The sequence below is a fragment of the Topomyia yanbarensis genome, chromosome 1 (assembly GCF_030247195.1).
Source record: "Topomyia yanbarensis strain Yona2022 chromosome 1, ASM3024719v1, whole genome shotgun sequence".
NCBI classification, from domain to species: domain Eukaryota; kingdom Metazoa; phylum Arthropoda; class Insecta; order Diptera; family Culicidae; genus Topomyia; species Topomyia yanbarensis.
In genome coordinates, this window is record NC_080670.1 from 198955756 (window position 1) to 198979237 (window position 23482).

General features: G+C 38.1%; 2 protein-coding genes across 6 annotated transcripts in view; both read left to right on the forward strand.

The window, feature by feature from the left end:
- LOC131687346 (octopamine receptor Oamb) overlaps positions 1-23482 on the forward strand; it is a 356370-nt gene that overhangs the window by 256705 nt on the left and 76183 nt on the right. The window lies entirely within an intron of this gene.
- On the forward strand, positions 4493-7222 carry LOC131687380 (BTB/POZ domain-containing protein 6-A-like). Its single transcript, XM_058971466.1, has 2 exons — positions 4493-4815; positions 4882-7222. Exons 1-2 carry the CDS (start codon positions 4805-4807, stop codon positions 5990-5992), a joined length of 1122 nt encoding a protein of 373 aa, XP_058827449.1. The 5' UTR covers positions 4493-4804; the 3' UTR covers positions 5993-7222.

A 23482-nucleotide genomic window follows, 5' to 3' on the forward strand; every position in this document is an offset into this window, starting at 1 on the left:
TAAAGATTTAAAAATTTAAAAATTTAAAGATTTAAAAATTTAAAGATTTAAAAATTTAAAAATTTAAAGATTTAAAAATTTAAAAATTTAAAAATTTAAAAATTTAAAAATTTAAAAATTTAAAAATTTAAAAATTTAAAAATTTAAAAATTTAAAAATTTAAAAATTTAAAAATTTAAAAATTTAAAAATTTAAAAATTTAAAAATTTAAAAATTTAAAAATTTAAAAATTTAAAAATTTAAAAATTTAAAAATTTAAAAATTTAAAAATTTAAAAATTTAAAAATTTAAAAATTTAAAAATTTAAAAATTTAAAAATTTAAAAATTTAAAAATTTAAAAATTTAAAAATTTAAAAATTTAAAAATTTAAAAATTTAAAAATTTAAAAATTTAAAAATTTAAAAATTTAAAAATTTAAAAATTTAAAAATTTAAAAATTTAAAAATTTAAAAATTTAAAAATTTAAAAATTTAAAAATTTAAAAATTTAAAAATTTAAAAATTTAAAAATTTAAAAATTTAAAAATTTAAAAATCTAAAAATTTAAAAATTTAAAAATTTAAAAATTTAAAGGTTTAAAAATTTAAAAATTTAAAAATTTAAAAATTTGAAAATTTGAAAATTCAAAAATTTAAAAATTTAAAAATTTAAAAATCTAAAAATTTAAAAATCTAAAAATTAAAAAATTAAAAAATTTAAAAATTTAAAAATTAAAAAATTTAAAAATTTAAAGATTTAAAAATTTAAAAATTTAAAAATTTAAAAATTTAAAAATTTAAAAATTTAAAAATTTAAAAATTTAAAAATTTAAAAATTTAAAAATTTAAAAATTTAAAAATTCAAAAATTTAAAAATTTAAAAATTTAAAAATTTAAAAATTTAAATATTTAAATATTTAAAAATTTAAAAATTTAAAAATTTAAAAATTTAAAAATTTAAAAATTTAAAAATTTAAAAATTTAAAAATTTAAAAATTTAAAAATTTAAAAATTTAAAAATTTAAAAACTTAAAAATTTAAATATTTAAAAATTTAAAAATTTAAAAATTTAAATATTTAAAAATCTAAAAATTTAAAAAAAAATTTGAAATTTTAACAATTTTAATATTTTAAATTTTAAATTTTAAAATTTAAAGATATTAAAATTTTAAAACTTTGGAATCTTAAAATTTAAAAATTTTAAAGCGTAAAAATTTGAAAATTTTAAAATTTGAAGATCTAAAAATTTTAAAATCACGAAATGTAAAAATTCAAGATCTTAAAAATTTAAAAATTTAAGAACCTAAAAATTTAAAAATTTAGAAGGTTAAAAATTTATAAATTTTAAATTTAAAGATTCAAAAATTTTAAGGATTAAGAAATAATAATTTAAAAATCTAAGAATCTAAAAATTCAAAAACTCAAATATTCAAAAATTCGAACATCCAGTACCGAAAAAATAAAAAAATTCGAATTTGATTAGTTTATAAATTCACGAATTTAAAAATCATAAAATTCGAACCTTCAAAAATTTTAAAATACAAATGTTGCATAAGAACGGACCAATTTTAGCCAGCCGACACCAACCGTTAGAGACAAAATCCGGGAGATTGTGGTCACAAAATTCACCAAAGACAAGCGAGGACATTCGACATCAATATAACTTGCGACGTCGCAAGTTTGCAAAATCTTTGGATGTCGGTTAAATGCTGTACCGTCGAAACATGAACTTGTTGAATGCAGTCGAGTCTTAGAATGCTAAACTAGAATGACAAATGGCGTTTAGCATCATATTTAAAATAGAAAATTGTATTTTTAACTTCAATGTTATTTGCAATTATATAAATATGTCAAAAGTTGTTTGGAAAACCTTTTTATTGAAAGCTTCTCCATGATCCAAATACACTGGAAAAGTTTATTTTACGTCTTTAAAGCGGTAAACTTTAGATTGTTGACATTTTAGGATGGGGTAATGCGAATAACTTTTAAGAAGGGTATAATTACACGAATTAATTGCTTTTGTTGGAGCAAAATTTCAAATATCTCGAAAACCATCGCATTTTGGAAGAGTTTTGTAAAATACATTTTGATTTAAAATGATACTTTGAATTCAATTCTGTAACAAAATCACATTTTTGTATGTCAATTAGTATGATATTTAAAAACATGTATAAAGTTATTGTTCGAAAAACTTTTCTATCGATGAGTTCTCTATCATAAGGTTTTTGTTGACAAAATATAAAAAATGTTTTTTTTTTCAATTGAAGTTTTTAACATAAATTTATTTTAGTGTATATATTTTTCGTACAGAAGTATTCATTCTCTGCAACTCGTTCTCAGGTTTGCTGTATAAAATACAATAATCGAATGATTTTTTTTTAAATTAATGCATCTAGAAGTCTAAGTCCATTTGAAAAATTGCTCTTTTATCAAAATATTGCGATTGCCAGAGTAAGTCATGGAAATTCATGAACCGAACACAACTGCAAAGCTTCGTTCGAATCGACGATGGTTATATTTTTCGGTCGATTGGTTTCTCATGGAAACTCTGGATCGAAAGCGCGTATGTAAAAAAGTTTCCCCAAAGGTAGCATTCGAACCCGCAACCTTTGAGACCTCGACCCAATGCACTAATCTGTTGCGACATAATTCGTTTGCTGTGCGCCACGCTGGGTCGTGTATACGAACATCCACCTTATCATATACACTGGGATATTGGTTATAATGCATTCAACGTCGTTTTGCATGGTGTTTTTCACAATGAAGTATTCTGCCTGGCTTAAATTTCTAAACGTAATCAAAGCACAGTTTTTGACATGGCGTAGCTGAATATATGCAACTTGCGTGAGATTAAGCTCCATTTTAACGTTTAATAGTTGTGCCACCTTTTGAGCTGTTGCTCTAACATGAGTTTATTTTCAATGTCAATCGAAATTGTGGTATCCCGTAGTGCGGGTACCTTTGTTTCCTTTGGCTGAACACTGCACAGCTGAGAGCAACGATGCGTTATTGTTTGTGCATTGGATAACGAACAAAGCGCTTGCTTGCTTCACTGATGTCTATAGCGCAGAGATTTACTTTTTTTGTTTCCGCTCTGTGCGATATGACTTTCTAATTCGGCACCTTCCGAGATTTTAGATCCAATTACTTTTTAGTGGCGTTATTTTCTTCAAATTCGAGACTAGTAGATACTAGAAACACAAGTTTTCAACAATACATCAACAAGGAACGGTCAGTTTGATAGCTTGGATTCTCTCTTCTTCCACAGTGCACGGCTCCTTTCTCTTATGTACACTACATCCTCTTGCTGGCTACTGCCTCTTTGACTTATCAGTACTTCGCAATTCGAAGCGATTCATTCGGATGCCAAAATAATTATGTACTAAATTGGCGTACGTTCTTTTATAGCTACAGATTAAGCAGTAAAACCGAAAACAGACGTGACGCCACTAACTAATTATGTCGGTACGCAGCGAATAATAAGAACTAATCGGAACTTCGCTTATGAAACATTCTCACAAACTTACGTTTTCCATTATTTTCTGTTCGTTTTAAATAATTTGAAATTTTATATAAGACCGCTTTCGACTAAATTGATTAAGTGTTTCTATCAATTAGATTTGAGTTATACATTGAACGTTGAACTTACGATGCCACCTTGTGTTGGTCGATATTTCGAAGTTTCCCTAAGACGAAGCAATCATTACATCTGCCGTATGTGAGCTTGTTATCGTTTCAAGTTAGCACTCATGCCTCAATATATTTTCATGCCACCTCTGAGTGCCCAGAATACGAATACTTTCGAGTGTCTAGTGTGAATTTGGAGAAGAATGGAAAACAAATAACAATACTTCTGGTATCCAACAGGGAAAACAGATCAAAATTGTGAGTTAAGCGAAAAAAATCCACCCAAGATTCGCAAAATTCGAACTTGCAATTTTGGGGTTAGTTTGAGTATATTGTCTAACTGGCAGCAAGTTGGTGTCAGTTACTGACGAGTAGAACACGAAACCACAGAGAACAGACATCCATGATCGAACAAAAATATTTAAAAAACGTGTGTAAACATTTGAATTAATATACGATAAACACTAGCGCCGCTACACCAACCTATCCCAACTATCTGTCAAATCCATTCCGGAACCGGTTCGAAATCCTAAATGGATTCCGTATGGAATCTTGCTCAAAGAAAACAACCGATTCCGACTCTATCGGTTCATGCATTTGAGCTGGAATTCATGCTGGAAGTCCGAACCGGCTCCAGACTAGTTTGACTGGGTAGAGGAATAACCGCTGTCAATTCTGTCGAACTCAGCCACAAAAAAGCATGACGACAGTAGCGCACCTGATTAGGATATCCCAACTACCTTCGAAACCGTTAGAGATTTTACACAAGTTGAATGCTGAAGATGGACGTCTGTTCTCTGTGACAATACCATCGACAGCTTTGACTCGTAATTCTCACACCTTATAGAAGTTACCTTGTTGCAATTTGAATTTGAACGAGTCCTTCCCGGTGATACGACCGGGAACTGCTGCCTTATAGAACAGGTAACTAGATGAAAAATGGCAGTTAATATCTGTCAATCAGGGTAGGCAATTGCTGTCAATGCCGCACGTAAAATGTGCACGCTGGATCTGACGGTAGTCAGATAAACGCCATTTTTTCTCTATAGTTTACCTACACGAACAGAGCACTACCTATAATCGTAACTCGTTGATGAGACAGAGAAAACGTTATAAAATTGGAGACGTTTTCGAAGGCAGATTAGTATGCAAAGTCAATCAAGTCAAGTTGTCTACAGCAAAACACCCACACAGCGACCATGTCATCAGAGTAAGTTCAATTTTTTTTCCTCGGAAAACTAATTATTCTTTAAAACATTCGATTTCAACTATTTAGAAACACAATGCCGAGTACAACTCGTGAGATCGTCAGTTCGATGAACGATAAACCTGGAACGGATCGCAGAGGATTTCTGTTCAACAACGAGTTCATGTCGGATGTCACCTTCTTAGTGGGACCGGACAAGCAGCGGTTCTACGGTCATAAATTGATCTTAATCAACGCGTCGGACCACTTTTTCGATCTGTTACAGAATTCGAGGACCAACGAGGTCACCTTGGAAGATGTTGAGCCGAGTGTTTTCCTGGAGATTCTACGTTTCCTGTACTGCGAGAAGATCGAACTCACGGCCGAGAATGTTCGTGAAATTTATACACATTCGAAAAAGTGGTCTCTGGAAAAAGTGTTGCCAGTGGTGAACGACTTTCTCCGTCAGAATGTTGACTCGGATAATGTGCTTGAGAAGTTGATGGATAATCGGTTCTACGGATTGAAATCAATTGACGAGAAGTGTTTGCAAATAATTTGCGATAATCCTTTGCGTTACTTCAAGCAGAAGAATTTCGTCCAGTTGGACCGTGTGTCGCTTAAACTGATCGTCAGTGCCAAGAGAATCAATTGTTCAAGTGATCAATTGATGGAAGTTGTCGATGGTTGGCAAAAGACGCACAGCGAGGTGGATGTCGAGGATTTAAAAACAGCTATCAGAAGCTCTAATCCACAGTCCACTTGGCCCATGTTAAGATTTGTTGGTGAGTACTCTAGGACTGGACCAAGCTCGTACTTTCTCTTTCACATAAACTCTTATATTCGCGGTATAAAATTGATCGGAATGGGAATTTTTTTCAAATCGAACGAAGAAGTCGTCACTGTGACTGTTTCCATAGATAGGGTCTACCATTCTTGTTGTAACATACTTCCCCAACGCAATTGCACTTTCAAAAACCCTTGTGTTGACACAGTGAACATAGCTGATATTTTCTTCGAACCTATTTACTTAGAATCTCAAAGAAACTATAAGATTTCTGCTGCGTTTAAAACTACAGTAAAACCGCTCAGCATGGCTACTTTCCAAACTTATCATAATTACATCCAAATAGTAAAAGATAAATCTAGCGAGAGCCTCAGTACACCAATTGCACATTTCTACTACCAAACGATATATTGAAGGTAGGATTTCGATATTCAATTTTATACACGCACACACCTACGGATTCACCCGTAAGCTGTGACCAAACAGAGTTTTCAACTTTAAATATAACCAAACAATAGATCAATAGAAACAACAGCAGTCTTATATAAACTTATATTCTAGTTGGTCAGGTGTGGAAAAAGTTTCAAAGCTGTAAAATTACAACTCAAATGTAGAAATCAGAGAGAATGTAAATGTAGTTTTTATGAAATTAGTGACAGAGAAAGATAGCCCGAAGGACGCGGTTGGTTGGACATTTTCCTATACTACGACCGTTCGAATAAGAAACTCAAACTTCTGAAAGCTCAAATAAATACTACATTAGAAAATTGGCCGTTGTTCTTTTTTTAGAGATAAGAAACATTGTTGAAGCGGCACGGGACCTTTTTCTGTAAAACTTACGCTGAACAATCCAGGTGAAAATAACATTTTCTGTGAGAAATCTGTACTCTTAACTACAATTGTATTTTATTACGACGAATTTATTGTCGTTCACTTCTTTAATCTCTGAGGGGTTGCAAACCGATGCTATCTATACCGATCTGTTCGCCGCTTTTGAAAGAATTAATCACGATATCGCCATCGCCAAATCAGCTAAACTTGCGGATTCAATGGATCACTTTTCCGTTTGTTTCAGTCATATCAGGTACGCCGTCAACTTATCAGGAATCAGAATATATTGGCTCAAATGGCACGTTCCCCGGACATAGTCGGGGATTTGTGCCTTGCCGTGTGTTTTCATCATTTCCTGAGCAGAAGGAAAGGACAAGGAGGTGTGGGGAAGTAGAATTGGAAGGGTGGGAAAAATAACAACACAAAACAAAAATAAACAACAGGTAAGTTAAACTCACAAGTAGTTCAACTTGCCTGCGAATAAACCTAAAGCTCTTTACCACATTGGATAAGAAACTTTAGTATGTCTCTGAGTTTCAGTCGACCAAACATGGTTTCGTCTATATAAGGACGGCTGAAGACTCGAAATCGCAATTGCGCTACCGCTGGACAGTTGCATATCAGATGATATGAGGTTCCGTAGTCGGATTCACAAAGATCACATGAAAAAGACTCAGCGCGCTGAATAGTTGCCATGTGATAATTGAGTTTGCAGTGGCCGGTTAAAGCCCTGGTCAGCATGCCGCAGTGGAGCTTCGAAAAATGTAAGAGATTTTTCGAAACCACTGGGCATGGTTGTTCTAGAAACGCCTTTGTTTGGCGACACGTTTGTAGATTTCTCCAATAATTTCGGTGCTCGGACGAAGCCCAGGACCATATTTTTTCCCTTATCCAACTTGTCGAAATTGGCAGCGCGGGCTCAAGACCAACGAAGTCAATCGCTGAACCTGCCCTGGCCAATTCGTCAGCCCATTCATTTCCAGTAATACCGCAATGTCCGGGCACCCAGACAAGGTAGATAGTGTTGACAATGCTTAGTTCTTCGATTTGGGTTCGGCACGCGATCACTAGCTTGGACCGGGATTTGTCTGAGCTAAGAGCCTTAATTGCAGCCTGACTATCGGAGCAGAAGTTTATAACTCTGCCGGACAAACTCAGTTGAAGGGCCGATTGCACCCCGCACATAATCGCAAAGATTTCTGCTTGGAATACAGAACAGTATCTACCTAGTGAGTGAGATTGTTCCAATCTCATTTCACGACAGTAGACACCAGCACCAGCACGTCCCTCCATCAGAGAACCGTCAGTGTAACAAACCACTTGCGTTTGTTGTTGTCTTTCCATAAAGCCAGACAACCACTCCTCTCGAGAGGGAATCTTAACATGGAATGTCCTGTAAGGAAAACTACAAGTGAGTGTAATATCGCTGGGAGCAAGAATATCTTCACCCCATGTAACCATTTGTGCCCACAATCGTGTATGACTGGTAGCAAGATCAACATGATTACTGTTCCAAAGCCCAGTAACCTGCAGTCTGTATGCACATGATAGTGCTTCTTGTTTTAAGTGTATGTGTAATGGTTTGATATTTAGAAGTGCCTCAAGAGCAGCAGTCGGAGTCGTGGTGAAAGCACCAGTCAACGCCATGAGCGCCATTCTTTGCAGATGGTTTAGCTTTGACTGGACTGTCACCACCTCTCCCCTCTGCCACCACACAAGGCATCCGTATGACAGTATTGGACGTACAATTGTCGTGTAAATCCAATAGATGTATTTAGGTTTGAGACCCCAGGTCTTTCCAAAAGTTCGTCTGCACTGCCCGAAGGCCATGCACGCTTTCTTGACTCTGAACTCAATGTGAGCAGACCAATTCAGTTTGGAATCCAATATGACTCCAACGTATTTGACTTGATCTGCACACAGCAGCTCAGAATCAAAGAACTGCAAGGGACGAACCCCGGTTGTTATCCGCTTCTTCGTGAAAAGAACCATTGAAGTTTTGCTTGGGTTAACTGATAGTTTAACTTGTCGACACCACTGTTCGACAGCTCTTAATGCCTGTTGCATCAAGTCAAAGATTGTTCCGATGCAAAATCCAGTAATTAGTATTTGGTAATCGTCAGCAAACCCGTAGGTTGGAAATCCAAGCTCATTGAGTTTCTTCAACAAGCCGTCAGCTACTAAGTTCCATAACAAAGGTGACAGAACGCCGCCCTGAGGACAACCGCAAATACTCAACTTCCGTATCTCAGCCTGTCGCAGTGACGAGCAAAGTATGCGGTTACTAAGCATTGCGTTTATCCAACCTGAGATACATGCAGGTATCCCATGACCGCGCGTCGCTTCCAGAATAGACTGAAAGGACACATTGTCAAAAGCACCCTCAATATCTAGGAATACACCCAAGCTAGATTGCTTGAGCGAGAAGGCTTTCTCAATGTTGTAAACAACATCGTGAAGCAGAGTGATCGTGGATTTCCCACACTGATATGCATGTTGCATTTTGTGCAGTGGATATTCAACTAAACTAACGTTCCTGATGTGATGATCGATTATCCGTTCCAAAGCTTTCAGAAGAAAAGAACTTAAGCTGATAGGCCTAAAACTCTTGGCTTCTTCATAGCTTGAGCGCCCCCCTTTGGGAATAAATCTAACAGTTATTTCTCGCCATGCTTTCGGGATATACCCGGTAGCAAGACTGGAAAGCAAAATCTTTTTCAAGACATGTTTAAGAATATCAAATCCCTTTTGCAGTAGCATGGGAAGTATTCCATCTTTTCCGGGTGATTTGTATGGAGCAAAGCTGTCAACCGCCCACTTGACCGATTCAGTGGAAACCAATGTGCGTGCTAACGCCCACGAGTCCGAATCACCAGAATGAGATCTGTGAACATTGTTCAACTCCGGATCGATACAACCTGGAAAGTGTGTGTTGAAGAGACAATTAAGAACATCTTTTTCGTCCGTCACATAAACACCATCTCTGGTTTTCAAGGAGTTCATCTGAAAATCATTCGATTTGGAGAGAATTTTATTTAATCTGCTAGCCTCGTTCAGACTAGAGACATTAGTGCATAGGCTTTGCCAGCCAGCCCGTTCTGTAGATCTAAGACATTTCTTATATGCACTACGAGCTGACCTAAAAGCCCTGGAGTCATCACGCTGACGCCGGTTCCAAGCTCTTCTCATAACTTTCTTCATTCTTTCAAGCTCAGCCCTCCACCAAGGGGTTCCCCTAGTCGATTTAACAGTACGAAGTGGACAAGCTTCTTCGTAGGATGCTAATATGAATGAGTTTGTCGTATCCACGACGTCATCTAAGTCGTCTAATTGACTAATTGTTGGAAAATATCCATGAAATTTAGTCGCCAAGTTTTCCAAAAAGAGGTCCCAGTTTGTAGATTTAGGATTACGATATGTCACCACATTGAAGGTGACATCAAAATGATCGAAAAATATATATTTATGATCGGATAGAGACGGTTCAGTTTCATTTGGAACCTGCCAATTTCCCAGTTCATGCAAAATTCTATCAGAGCAAAGTGTTATGTCTAACACCTCCTCCCTCCCAGACCTCGCAAAAGTTGGTCGGTTTCCCACATTCAGAATATGGAGATTTGTACTACTTATGTACTCCATCAGTTCAGAGCCTCTCAGATTGATGTCTGAGCTGCCCCAAATGATGTGATGAGCATTCGCATCACTGCCGATAATGAGCGGAAGCCCATTCCTGCTACAATATGCTACAACGCTTTTGAAATCATCAGAAGGAGATGATTCGTTATGCGGTAGGTATGCTGAACAATATATATATTTTTTGTCTACGTTTCCGACAGTCAATGTAACTGTGACAACACAGATATCGCGAGTTGTGAGCTCCGATATGAGACACGCGTCAATAGCCTTATTTGCAAGAATGCAAGCACGAGGCATTTCACGTGGGTTAGTCATGCCTGTCTTGTTGTAAGCAATGAAGGCAGTGTTAAGTAACTTTCCAAAATAGAAGTTTCCTTTATGGAAATACGGTTCTTGAACCAATGCTATGGAAGCTTTACCTTCCTGCATGAGTCGAGATAAATTCATAGTTGCTGTACGTTTATGTTGGAGATTGACTTGTGCTATTCTAACCATTGTTGATTAGAGAACTGTACATTTCATCTCCAACACAAATTGCACAACAACTAGAGGACACCAAGCGAGTTGGGATGTTAACGCATTTAGCGAGCCATATCAGGTTTAAATGGGACATGATCATTTGATTCCCACGATTTGCGAAGAAAATAATGGTCCACTGTGTCAGAGATTCGCATAACACAGCAAGGGCAAAACCCAAAATGCTCCGTGCGCGACTGGCATATTTTAGACCCTCCAATCATTAAGTCCTCGGCACGGAACTACACCTTGACTTAGGGTCTCCTACTTTCAGTCGCCTCCTACGACATGGCAGCAGGACTCCAGTGGCTCAATTCTAGGCCGGATACCACACGGCCTCTGGGCAGGTTCATCTGTACACATCGAAATTTGATAATCGAAACTCAACAAAACTTCACCGAACTACCATCAGCCGAGAGTCTCAGCAAACCCCCAGCCAACAAAAATTCGGCAAAATTAAGTGGATCATCGGTGACAAAATCGGTGTGTAGAGTGAACGTTCCGCTGCGTAATGCAGTATACTGGGGAGTTCGCCCGACTCTTCCCAGGCTCCGTTCGCCATTGAGAATGTTTTAAACCCCCTCAACAATTTTACCCATAGCACGGGTCGCATGACACTATGGAATTGGGGTTCCCTGTTTGGTAGATTTTTACCACTAAAACAGGTAGTCCGTAGTGTAATTCTTAGCCGGTTGAAACAACCACTACCGACACTACACGGCTTATCTAGGCTGTTCGGTGAAAGAAGCTGACATTGAAGAACAGCTTCCATATTTAGATGGGCGAACAGCCGCAGAAGGAAGGAAGGAAGGAAGGATAACGGGAGGAGAGGGATTTGGGCTAAGCGCTTATTTAAAGGCGGCGCAGGCTCGCCTTGTCAGGGCTGCTTTAGGGCATGTGGTATTTAGGCCTAGAACGTATAGGGCCCACTACCTCGTCCTACCACACCCGCAGTCAGCCCCCGCTGCTGGTTCGGGTCGCGAATCACAACTAGTTGCTATCGCGATTAAGCATTATCCACCACCTATGACCCGCCCGGTTGCTTGCAGCTCAGCTTCCCACGTAGCGTTCCTCCACCACCACGGCGCCATCGCCAAATCAGCTAAACTTGCGGATTCAATGGATCACTTTTCCGTTTGTTTCAGTCATATCAGGTACGCCGTCAACTTAGCGTGAATATGGAGCCTACATCTGGCATCCCACAGGGAAGCCATCTCGGACCACTCATATTTCTACTTTACTTCAACGATGTGAATTACAGCCGTACGCAGATGACGTCAAGATATTCAACGGTATCAAGAGTTTGGCAGACGCTCACATCCTGCATAAACATTTCGATGACTTTAGCGAGTGGTATATCGATAATTATAATAATTATAATCGAATGGTTCTAAATCCCGCTAAATGCTCTGCAATCATCTTCTCAAGGAAAAGAGAATCTATTATTTTTCACATCATTTCCCACTTCATTTTCTTACCTGAATGACGTCGATGGATTTTTTGTGTTTTTAATTTTTAAGTAATCTGCAATATTCATGCTCTTAAAGCAAAAGTTGAACAGCTGATTTTTTTGGCGTGTACATTGTTTTATTTAACCTCGAACCACATGAGCCGGAATGCACAACTTCCATTCCACACTCTGGCGACGACGAGGACACCAAAGAAGTCAGTCACAAAAAAAACACAGACGCAGCTGCTGAAAAAAAACGTTTTTCCAACACTCCCTTCCACGGGTTCATTATTTTTCACATCATTTCCCACTTCATTTCCTTACCTAATCTGCAATTTTCATCCTCTTAAAATAAAAGTTGAACAGCTGATTTGTTTGGCGTGTACATTGTTTTATTTAACCTCGAATATAGTGACCTATTTAAAAACATCGAGGAAAAGTACCTTAGCCTTATTGGATTTAGGATAAAAAAATTACCATTGCCAAAATGTTACCAGATGTATAACCTTTCCAACGAGTGCTTGTTTGCCAAAATCAGTGCAAAAAATGCTATCGCGTCGTCAAAAAACTGACCTACATGACCCTACTCTACTCTATATATGCAAAAATAAAAAAAAAATAATGTAAGCTGTTAGGCCCAACTGCAAAACTACCTCGTCAAAAGTTCAATAACTTCTCCGGATGATTTAGAATCGATCAACACTTAGACAAACTTGTAGACAGTAAAATTACCTTTCAAAAATTCAATACTGCTGGCGAAATGTGAACAAATAGGTTCTTTTTAAATTTCCCAAAAAAAAACCAATACAATACTTAAACCAAGAATGCTTGCATGACGGTAAACCGATCACTATACTTGATCGATTTTGCTTAAAAATGGACAGTATACTGCTGATGGGAGTATAAAGCGACTCAGGGGGTGATACGGTGGGGATTTAGTTTTTGTTGGTCAGTCCAGCACACTGGGTATAGCAACCGTTGTCTTGAGTAGTTGGAAGGAGACTCAATTATAAGCTTTTGCAGTTTAGCAATTATGTAAATTTCAAACAGTCCAAGGGCTTCAAATTTACCTCGCATGGTATGTATGATAGAAGAATCGAAGCTTCCGCAAGAGACTCGAGCGGTGGAACTTTGCTCAATGAAGAACATTTTTCCAATTTTGAAATTCCAGAGATTTTATTCAAGGTTTTCAAGTAAATTTTGCGTTTAATAAAAAAAAAGCTACATTTAGTGAAATCTCGAGTAAACGTGTTCCGAATAAGAAGTATCGCACAAATGCTTCAAAAAATATTCAGGACAAGAAAGGTATACAATATTAGGTCCATTTTTTGCGGTAAAAAATACGTAGGTTCTTTACAGTCGATAGAAACATAGTTATTATTCGGACCTGTGGGAGATGAAATTCAACAAATTTCACACAACCCGGTCGAAGTCCTATAAATCGCGACTACTGCCACAAATATTGATGATTAACGCTATTTTGAAAGATGAAGGCGGCCTCCGGTTGCCACAAAATACTGAAAAATATCATCAATATGGGTATCGTTTGAAAGGAGATGGTCGGTAGATAACAGAAATTGATGATTGACACCATTTTGATAACCAAGATTCTGATTATCATAAAACAATGAAACCATTAGTTTTTACCATATTCCTTAGAGAAAACTGCACTTGCATTGGCTTGCTAAGCCAGATCAAAGTTTTGATTCTATTATAGGCTCTCAGAATCAGAACTACTGCTCTAACGAGATGACAATTTTATCATCAATATGGGTGTCGTTTGAAAGTTGTAATCAAGCTTGACAAATTGACTCTATTTAGGAGACCGAGATGGCGGCCTCCGGTTGCCACAAAATACTAAAAAGCATCATCAACATGGGTGTCATTTGAAAGGGGAATGGTCAGTAGATAACGAAAATTGATGTTTGACGCCATTTTGAAAACCAACCGTTTCAAGGAGCAAAATTTGATTGCACGTATTTTTATGCCAGGGAGTATATTTTGAAGGAATATTGGGCTTCTTTCTTTCATAGTATGAAACAATAAATCGAAATATATTAAAATTTTTGAAATATAGGAAAAATTTTAAATTTAATAAATATGAAAACTAGGGAATAATAAAAATTTAAGAAGTTTGTATAAATTGGCTTCTGAATGATCACCATGCGCTGTTTGGCTCTTTGCAAACTGAGACCACATGGTTAGAAGTTCATAAACTTTTCCGATTGATTTTCGATCGGTTAGCAGTCTCCGACGAAGTTGTGTGCCGTAAAATTGTCTTGAAGATCCTCATTACTAGGGATGTTCATGGCAACAGAGCACCAACTAGTGGATAAATGTAAACAAATTGCTTTTTTTCCACATCGATGGTCGTAAAATTCTGTACAAAGTTGAAGAATGTTGCTAGACTTGATCGATTTGGCTCTGAATTGGCGAAAATGCGTATAGAATTTGCTCGCTAAAATTTTTGATGATTAGAAAGAAGAATGATTGCTTCCACAAAGTTTTAGCGCACCTTAAATCAGGATATTTTGCTCAAAGAGCCATAATTTTTAATTTAGGGATTTAGGAAATGTTTCCCACAGCATCCCATTTCATTGCCCATTTTAAAATCAAAGATGGCGGCTTCCGAATACCACTGCAAACCCTAACCAATATCGGTGTCGTTTGACAGGAGATGGTCAGTAGATAACGGCGACTGTCGATTGCCACAAAATATTGAAAACCAACATCAAAATTGGTGTTGTTTGAAAGCGAAGGGTCAGTAGATAACGAAAATTGATGATTGACGCAGTGAACTAGTTTATTTCTTGAAATGAATTTTTAAAAAAATAGAAACATGTTTAAATTTGAAAAATAGTTGATATTCTCAAGAGTTCTAAACAGAAAAGTAAAAACCGGAAAATATTAAAAATCGAATTAAATTTGAAAAATAGTTGATGTTCTCAAGAGTTCAGAATAGAAAGGTAAAAACCGAAAAATATTAAAAATTAGGTTTTAGGCAAATTTAAAAAAATTTTCAAATGCTTATTCCGCGAGAATGTTCCGTGAAGGATCTTGGAGTGATGTTGGACTCACTTTCAAGCAACACGTCCCGTATGTTATTGGCTGGGCATCACGCAACCTGGGGTTCATCTTCCGTGCTGCCAAATCATTCACAGATATATACTGCCTAAAGAATCTGTACTGTTCCCTAGTCCGGTCATTTCTCGAGTACATATTGTTCGACGTTTTGGACCCCGCACTGTATGAACGGTTGTAACGATTCGCTCTGAGACAGCTACCCTGGCGGGATTGGCACCCTCCAGCATCGCAGAGACACAGCAAGCGCTCTAGTTGTTGCCGATCTGTTGTCAGCGCACATCGATTCTCCAGCTTTGATCGAACGAGTAAACGTCCAAGGTAATAAAGCTAACTCCAGGCAGAGATGTGCAGAGAGAAATCCAGACGCAATGGCAACCTTCAATTCCATTGCTAAAATTTAGCAGTGCTCCCAAAAAAGTTAAATTGCATCGGCTGGGTCGAGAATTTGACAGCAGGGATGTCAGGTGCACAGATTAATCTGTATTTTACAGATATTTAATATGCTGCACAGATTTCCACAGTTTCCTGTTATAATGCAAAGACTAGCATTTCTCAATTATTGCCTCGCGCAAAAACTAAATTTGCACGTTTTCTTTTTTTTGTACTGAATTTGTACGCTTTCCTTAACACAGATTTTTACATAGGCTGCGCACCGATTTCACAAAATATTACCTGGCATCCCTGTTTGACAGTTTCGCTGGTTTATGGTGACGTCTCTGCGCATCTCTCTCTCTCTCTGGAGGATAACTACTGATTGCACAGACTTTAAAAAAATTTGTTGACTATTCGGTTCGCTTGAAACAAATTAGGTTCTTTACTGACACAGTTAACCCAAATACAGAAATTATTTTGAGTCCCGAACCGTCATGGTAGTCGTCCACATAATGCCGCCTTATAATCGCATCCGCTGCTTCCGGATACCTCTCTGCAAACTGTTCAGCATTCATGTTCTTTACGAACTGCGCGGAACTAGGTGAGCATGTGGAACCGAATGTGGCCACCACGTCCATAACATAAACCTGCGGTGCGTCAGTTAAGGCCTCTCTGAACAGAAATCTTTGCGCCTGTTTATCCTCCTCTCGTATAAGAACTTGGTGGTACATCTCTGGAATGTCACCTCCGAGTGCAAACGGTTTTTCACGGAAGTGACAGATTTCTCTTGGAAGCGGCACCAACACAGCCGGTCCTTTGAGTAACTCCGAATTCAAAGAAACTCCATTTACTGTTGCAGTCGCATCTCACACCAAGCGTACCTTACCAGGTTTACGAGGATTCAATACCACGTTCAACGGTAAGTACCAGACAGCAGAATGAGGAGTTTGCTCCAACTCTTCTGCCGTTGCTTTATGAGCGTAACTCTTTATCTGGTAATCTGCTCTCGAACGATTCGATCTAAAGCTGGATCTCTAGTCAACTTCCTTTCGAGCGCTAGCAACCGACGCATAGCCATTGAATAGCTGTCAGAAAAGTTTCGTTCATCCTCACGCCACAATAAACCCGTCTGAAACCGTTTGCCAACACGTTTCGTTGTCGTTCGCAATATCTCTCGAGACCGCTGTTCTTCAACTGGCGCTCCGGTACTTTATATGAGGCAATTCCCGTCTCATCGAGGGTGTACTGCCCCCTCGCATCATGTCATGCAACTCCTCATTGGTTGCTGGTTTGACGATGTGCACATTCAAGAACGTTTCGGCCGCTGCCTTCTGCTTTTCTGACCCGTAAACCGTCCAACCAAGTCTCGATCGCATGGCAATCGATTCGCCTTGTCAACTAATACGTGACCAACTTAGAGACTGTGTGTACGTTCTCCAAACGAAACTTCTCCTTTGATCCTTGCGCTGACAGCATCCAAACTGACACGATGCGAACCATTCTCATACCGTTTGATGTCTCCCGTCCAGGATACGATCAACGGCTCCGACACGCCCTTGGCTCCCAACTTATTTGCGACAGCTTCCTCTATGAGAGTGCTAGACGACCCCTCGTCAAGAAAGGCTATCGTGTTGAAGGCCTTTCTCCCCATGATTGGAACCATACGGAATATCACTGCACGATTTTCGCTTTTGTGTGTGTTACAATCGGCTCTCTGCAGTTCCACGGATCCTTCCATGCGATGTAACAGAGAGTGGTGGTTTCCTTGGCAATTTCCCATCGAGCAACGCATCTTGAAAGTACACCGATTGTTCCCGTGATTATTCAGGCACAGCATACACAGCATCAACCGATCGACCGCTTCCAACCGCTCCGGAACTTTCATTCTCCTGAACTCATCGCAGTTCCTAATCAAATGGTCGGTCTGTTTGCATACCCAGCAAGCACTGCTACCTTTCCCGCCAGAGCCTCCGTGCTTCGACGATGATTCGTGCAGATGGACAAACTCATTCTTCTTAGCCCTTCCTACGGTTTGCCGTGCTGGTTCCCGAAGCGAGAGAGTCTGCTACTCCGATACTGACTCCGGAAGCACAAGGCGACTTCGAACCGCTTCGAGTGCATCACCTTTCAGACAGTCCTGCAATCTCTTCAGATTGTCCAGGTTGGTGAAACCACAGGCCGCAGTAGTGTACTCGAAACTACCGATAAATAGTGGCCATACTTCCGACTCACCCTTGAAAGTCGGCAGATGTTTCGACATCGCTTGCCGTGCTGCAAGCTGATTCTTAGTCACCCTTCGAAATGGATGCCCCCCGACCCGTCTCGAGATTGACCTGCCAGTGAATGAGCGCCAAACGGAACAGCCGAGATTTTGCTTCCCCTCTCTTCATGGTTGCTATTGTTGCTCTCGTCGGTATCCGGATCCACTTCTGACACATTCGGTATCGACTTCGGTCTAGTCAGAGGCGCTTTGATCTGATCTAGACCGGTCTGAGTTCCGAGCTTCGCGCTCGTCAGTTGATTCTTGCCTTTCCCATACGCTCCTCGTATATCCCCGGATATCGCGGATTGCTGGCAGACTGCTGCTAGCGCGGCCAATCCTGCATCGTCTAGTCTTTGACCAGCATTCTCATCTTGCTGTCGTTCACCTGGCTACGAATCCGTTCCTGCTTCTCCAGAAATTCTTGCTCGGTGGCCAGATGACGCTCCAGCAGTTCCTGGTCCTGCTTCAATTTCCGTTCCTGCATTTCTCTTTCATTGGCAAGTTCCTTCTCACGCATTTCTTTCTCTGCTTTTAACTGCTTCTCATTCCACACTTTCTCCATCTGCTCGGTTAGCGCTTTCTCCTCCATCATCCTTTCCTTTTAATCAACCTATCTCGCAACTTCTACTAACTTTCTATCTTACCTCCTTTTTCTACGATCCCTCTCACTGACATTTCACTTCAATCGCTATCACCTTTTCATCACACTTCATTTTCTTCTCATCTTCTCTGTTTACATGCCCTATCAGTATTATTGATGCTCATCTCGATGTCAACGGATATGTTCTATGTTCCATCATTATGTTCTGAAAAAAACCTGTTCTAATCCACCTAATGGTGTAATTGTGCCTTTCTCATTTATCCATTAGCAAGTTATATTCAATATGTTTGTGAAAATGTCTATTACATTCTTATTACACTTTGCACATATTTACAAGGGCACGAGTGTCACGAACCTGATGAGAAACATGTTGACGATGACGTCCTTGGAACAAAAAATATATTTAAGTGGATAAATCAGCATGAATGAAATGTTCTCTTCGTATAACATATTTTGGAATACAGTGGGAGGGGAAAGCGATTATACCTGTAAAAGAGGATGTGAGAGAGGCCTAGTTGGTGAAAATGGATTCAGTCATCACCGAACCCGATGTGACTTTCATTCTGGAATATGCCCGGTACCTTAGTTTGGTTTAAATTCCACATAACCGTAGTAACTCCGGAATCAAAAGTCAGATCTGAATGAAATTCAATAACAGTCAATGGGTGTATTGTATTTATCATTTTAAATCAAGTTTGTAAAAATCAGTTAAGAGTTTGCTGAGAAATAGGTGTGATATTATCATACGAACTTTGATAGTTATCCGAGAGTATCAAGAACCGTCATAGGTGGCCAATATTTTTTTTGTTTTGATTATAAAGGTTTTAACCTTAGGGTCATTCGCCTCTTTGTCGGGTTGGAGAAATCTCTTTAGAGAAATCGCTAACCCTATGTGCGGGGTTGGGAATTGAACCCAGGTGAGCTGGGTACAAGGCAATTGATTTACCAACTACACTATCTCCACCCCCCCCTAAGTGGTAGCCAATATGGTCAAAACTACTTTGATTGGTCTTTAGGGATCTAGGCCCTCTAATCCAAGTAATGTTAAATCCGTTTCAATATGTATTGCATCAATTGGACATCTTCATGTTGCAAGTTTATATAGGAATTTGCTATGTGGCTGCAGAGAGCGAGTAAAGGCGCTATAACCTAGGCTCAATGAGTCAGGGCAAGGTGTAAATACCTTTGTCCCATCGCAAAGGACCAAAGGAGTGACATTAACCTTCTTAGCAAAGTCACGTTTTATTCTAACCCCCTATAAACTGAAACGGTCGGTACGGTTGTCCTCGTTTCTTCCTCATTCAAGTTTCAAAACGATTCGTTGGTTGAATTGTTCATTAAATGAATAATTCAATTGCCGTATAATATTGAAACATCTTCAAACCCAACTCTGCATAGTAGGCCTGGCCGTTTTAATATTTGCGATATATTATAATATGCTTCAAATATTAATGTTGACAAGAAAGACACTACAGAAAAACTGAAGTGTTTTCCAGGATGCTTTTCAATACTGGCTGTGTAAGGGTTAGAATAGAATAGAATAGAATAGAATTTGCTATGTGGCTGCAGTCTTCAGCCCATAATTCCGGAACCGGAAGTAGGATCAACAAAAAAATACAATAGCAGCTTGTGGGAGCGTTATTTGAAACTAAGTTTGTGAAAATCGGTGCAGCCATATCTGAGAAAATTGAGCGGCTTTATTTGATACACACACGCACCCACAGACATTTTGCGGTCTCGACGATTTGAATCGAATAGTATGTGACACTTGGCCCTCTGGGACTTAAATGGCAGGTCGATTTTTGAAGTGATTTCCTAATTTGTATGTAAGAAAACCAAAAATCATTTATATTTCCAAACCAAACTAATTTCATATCTGTATTGCAGAGTAGATTTGTTTCGTAATGACGTATTTGATAGGTTGATTGATTTGAGGTATCAACTAATGAAAGTAGTACTGTTCGTGAAATCTTTGTTCAGGTTGTAGCTTCGCCAAACGGTTGACTGCTCATCATTTTAGTTTAGCTGTGTAAATATTTTTTCAAGAACATGGTAAGCATGTTTGGTTATATTCAAGATGATGCTGTTCGAATAGTACTTCCAACATTGATAGTATAATTTCAACAAAAATTATTAGCTGACAATTAACTAACATATATATTTTCGAAATCTGAACGGATCTGATTTTTTTAGATTTGGTCGAATCTGAAAGCTGACAAGTCCATACTAGTAATGAATAATGTTATAACTAGTGTATTAGGAAAAGATTGTAGAGTTAAAATAACTCATTTGCTCCTTTTATAAACTGGCTGTCTAAAAATGGACGAAAGCAAACAGAACAAAATCGAATATGATTTTTAATTATTCGAGTTGTTTGAAACACCCAAAGAACATCAATTTTAAAGAACAATGTTAACAATGGACTAGTTCGCTATGGACGTGTGTGGCAAAGATCTATTTTGCGGAGAGTACAGTCGCAATGCGACGAGAAGGTATTTATGGAACATTGTTGTCATGTTGTTGTACCATTACATTGTACGATTGATAGATTATAGTGAAGACCCGCTTTTATCAGCCCACGATTTTGTCAGCATCATATAAAAATTGATAGTTGGTAGTTTGATGAGCTCTAGCAGATGAAGCAAGTCGAATTCGAGTAAAATTTTTCTTGAGCATATTTATCTTATCTTAGATATCCTTAATATGAAAAAATCCAAATTTTAATTTTATTTTAAATTTTGCGCTGTCTGACCCTATTAAGCGAAATTTACCCTAAATTATCGGAAAGGGTTATGAAGGGACTAAAGAAGAAAATTTTAAAAGCTTCGGTTTGTTAAAAAGAAAGAAAAATATATGTCCCGATTTTGTCAATATCCCCGTTTCAACAGCCTAAAACTCACCAAAGGGCTGTTAAAAACGGATCTTTACTGTATTAGAATTGTCTAAAGTTGATGCAAGTTATTATGAAAATTCTGCTGGTTAACTTGAGTGCTTATGCTACAGAATTTGCGAAGTTAAAGGCTGATGAAGTACTATCCCTGATAGTCGACGCCAAGCTAACAAGGCATCAATACTTATTAATTTGCGCATAAGTAGTAGAAAGGCGTCTGGAGTACTAGGGCTCTAAATTTTCATAACTTTCCCTACCCAGTAATCTCTAGCTAATTAAATGTCGTTAAAATGTAAAAAAGTGTTATACCTAAATCGAAAATACAGCTAAGAAATCAACCGAATTGAGGCTAGCCTAAACACACAATTAATAAAATCATCGATTAAAACCAACAAACGATACGAGTTGATAGCTGAAAGTTATAGTAAGAATAGTAAGAATGTCGATAGCTTCTCTCATCTTACATAAAATTTGTAGTAAAAAAAGTTACAGTTCACTAAAGTACGGTGAAATCTAATCCGCAAGAACCGAATTGACGACAATGAAATCGGATAGTTTATTTATGTTCTCATTCGTATTCATTACCAACTATTAACAAAACTTATATCATAAAATGTGTGACAAAATCAATTTATCACTATAAGATGAATTGATCTGATCTTTTCGATATCAAATTTGAGCTGAGCGACTCCAAATTCACTTATATGGCTATGGGACGAAATTCTTTAAAAATGTATATGGCGGAATGTAGGTCAAAGGGGAGGGGGGGGGGGGGGGGGGGGGTTGATGTGGAAAGAGATGGTGTGAGTGGAAGCTGAGAGGGGGCTGATGGAGTATGCAACACCCAAATATTATACCCACCATTTGAGATTTGGTTTATGAAAATCGGTTCAGTCATCACCGAGTAATCGATGTGACTAATTCTGGAATACGTCCAGAACCCGAAAATTCCGGAACTGTCGATAGTGGACATTATATTCAAAGAATCTTTGATTGGCCATCAGTGATCTAGTCTTGTAAATAGAAATGATGTGATCTAGACTTGCAAATAGAAATGGATTTTTAACCTTTGAAGTATTACGATTGTATCGGTTTATATGGGAACTTCCTATGTGGTCGCAATAAACAACCTGTAACTCCGGAACTAAATGTCAAATACAAATGAAATTCAAAAACAGTCCATGGGAATATTGTATCTTTCATTTGAAGCCAAGTTTATAAAAATCGGTCAAGAATTACCTGAGAAAAAGGTGTGAGATTAACTTACGAACTTGGAATATACCTGGGGGCATCGAGAACCGTCATAGGTGGCCAATGTGGTCAAAGCTGCTTAGAATGATCATTAGTGATCTAGACCCGCAAATCCGAGTTATTTTGCACCATTTTTAATATGTATTACACCATTTGGACATCATGGTGTTACCATTTTATATGGGAATTTGCTGGGTGACCGCACTCTTCAACCCGTAACTCCTTAACCGGCAGTCCGATCGACAAAAAATTCAATGGCAGCTTATGGGAGCGTTGTACCTTTCATTTGAAATCAAGTTTGAGCGTTCAGCCATCTCTGAGAAAAGTGAGTTTTGAAAACACACACACACACACATACACACACACATAGACATTTGTCAATTTCGACGAACTAAGTCGAATGGTATATGAGACTCGGCCCTCTGGGCCTCGGTTAAAAAGTCGGTTTTCAGAGTGATTGCATATACTTTCTTTACGAGAAAAGCAAAACAACAAACTTTTGTTGCAGCAACCCAGGGCATGCTTTGATCTGATAGCTTTGCCAGTTTAATTCTTTTCAGGCAATTCTAGGCTGTCATCACGAAATAGATGAATAGGGTAGAGTAATTTGTTTATTCGGTGAACCAAAAAGACATGACCCGTTTGTATGGGACCTTGGTATATTTTATTTGTGTTTGGTTAACCTCACTTTTCTTGACAGTTCACTGGTACCGTTTACATCGACCTGCAAAAAATTCTTTGTGATTTACGTCAATCGAATTTAATTGGCGTCAAAATTATTCTAAGTCCATGTAAACAATACTAGTGAATTGTCAAATAAAGTGAGGCTATCTGTATCTGTAATGAACTCTGACGCACCGCTGTCTTAGATGTCAAAGAAAATCGAGAAAACTGTTTTGCTGTAGTCAGAAACGGAAACAATTTCTATTCTTTATCAGATTGTGCATATCGCCCCTCCCCGATCAAAAATAAAGCCACCCTTCTTCGGAGCTGATATGAAGGGCTATCGA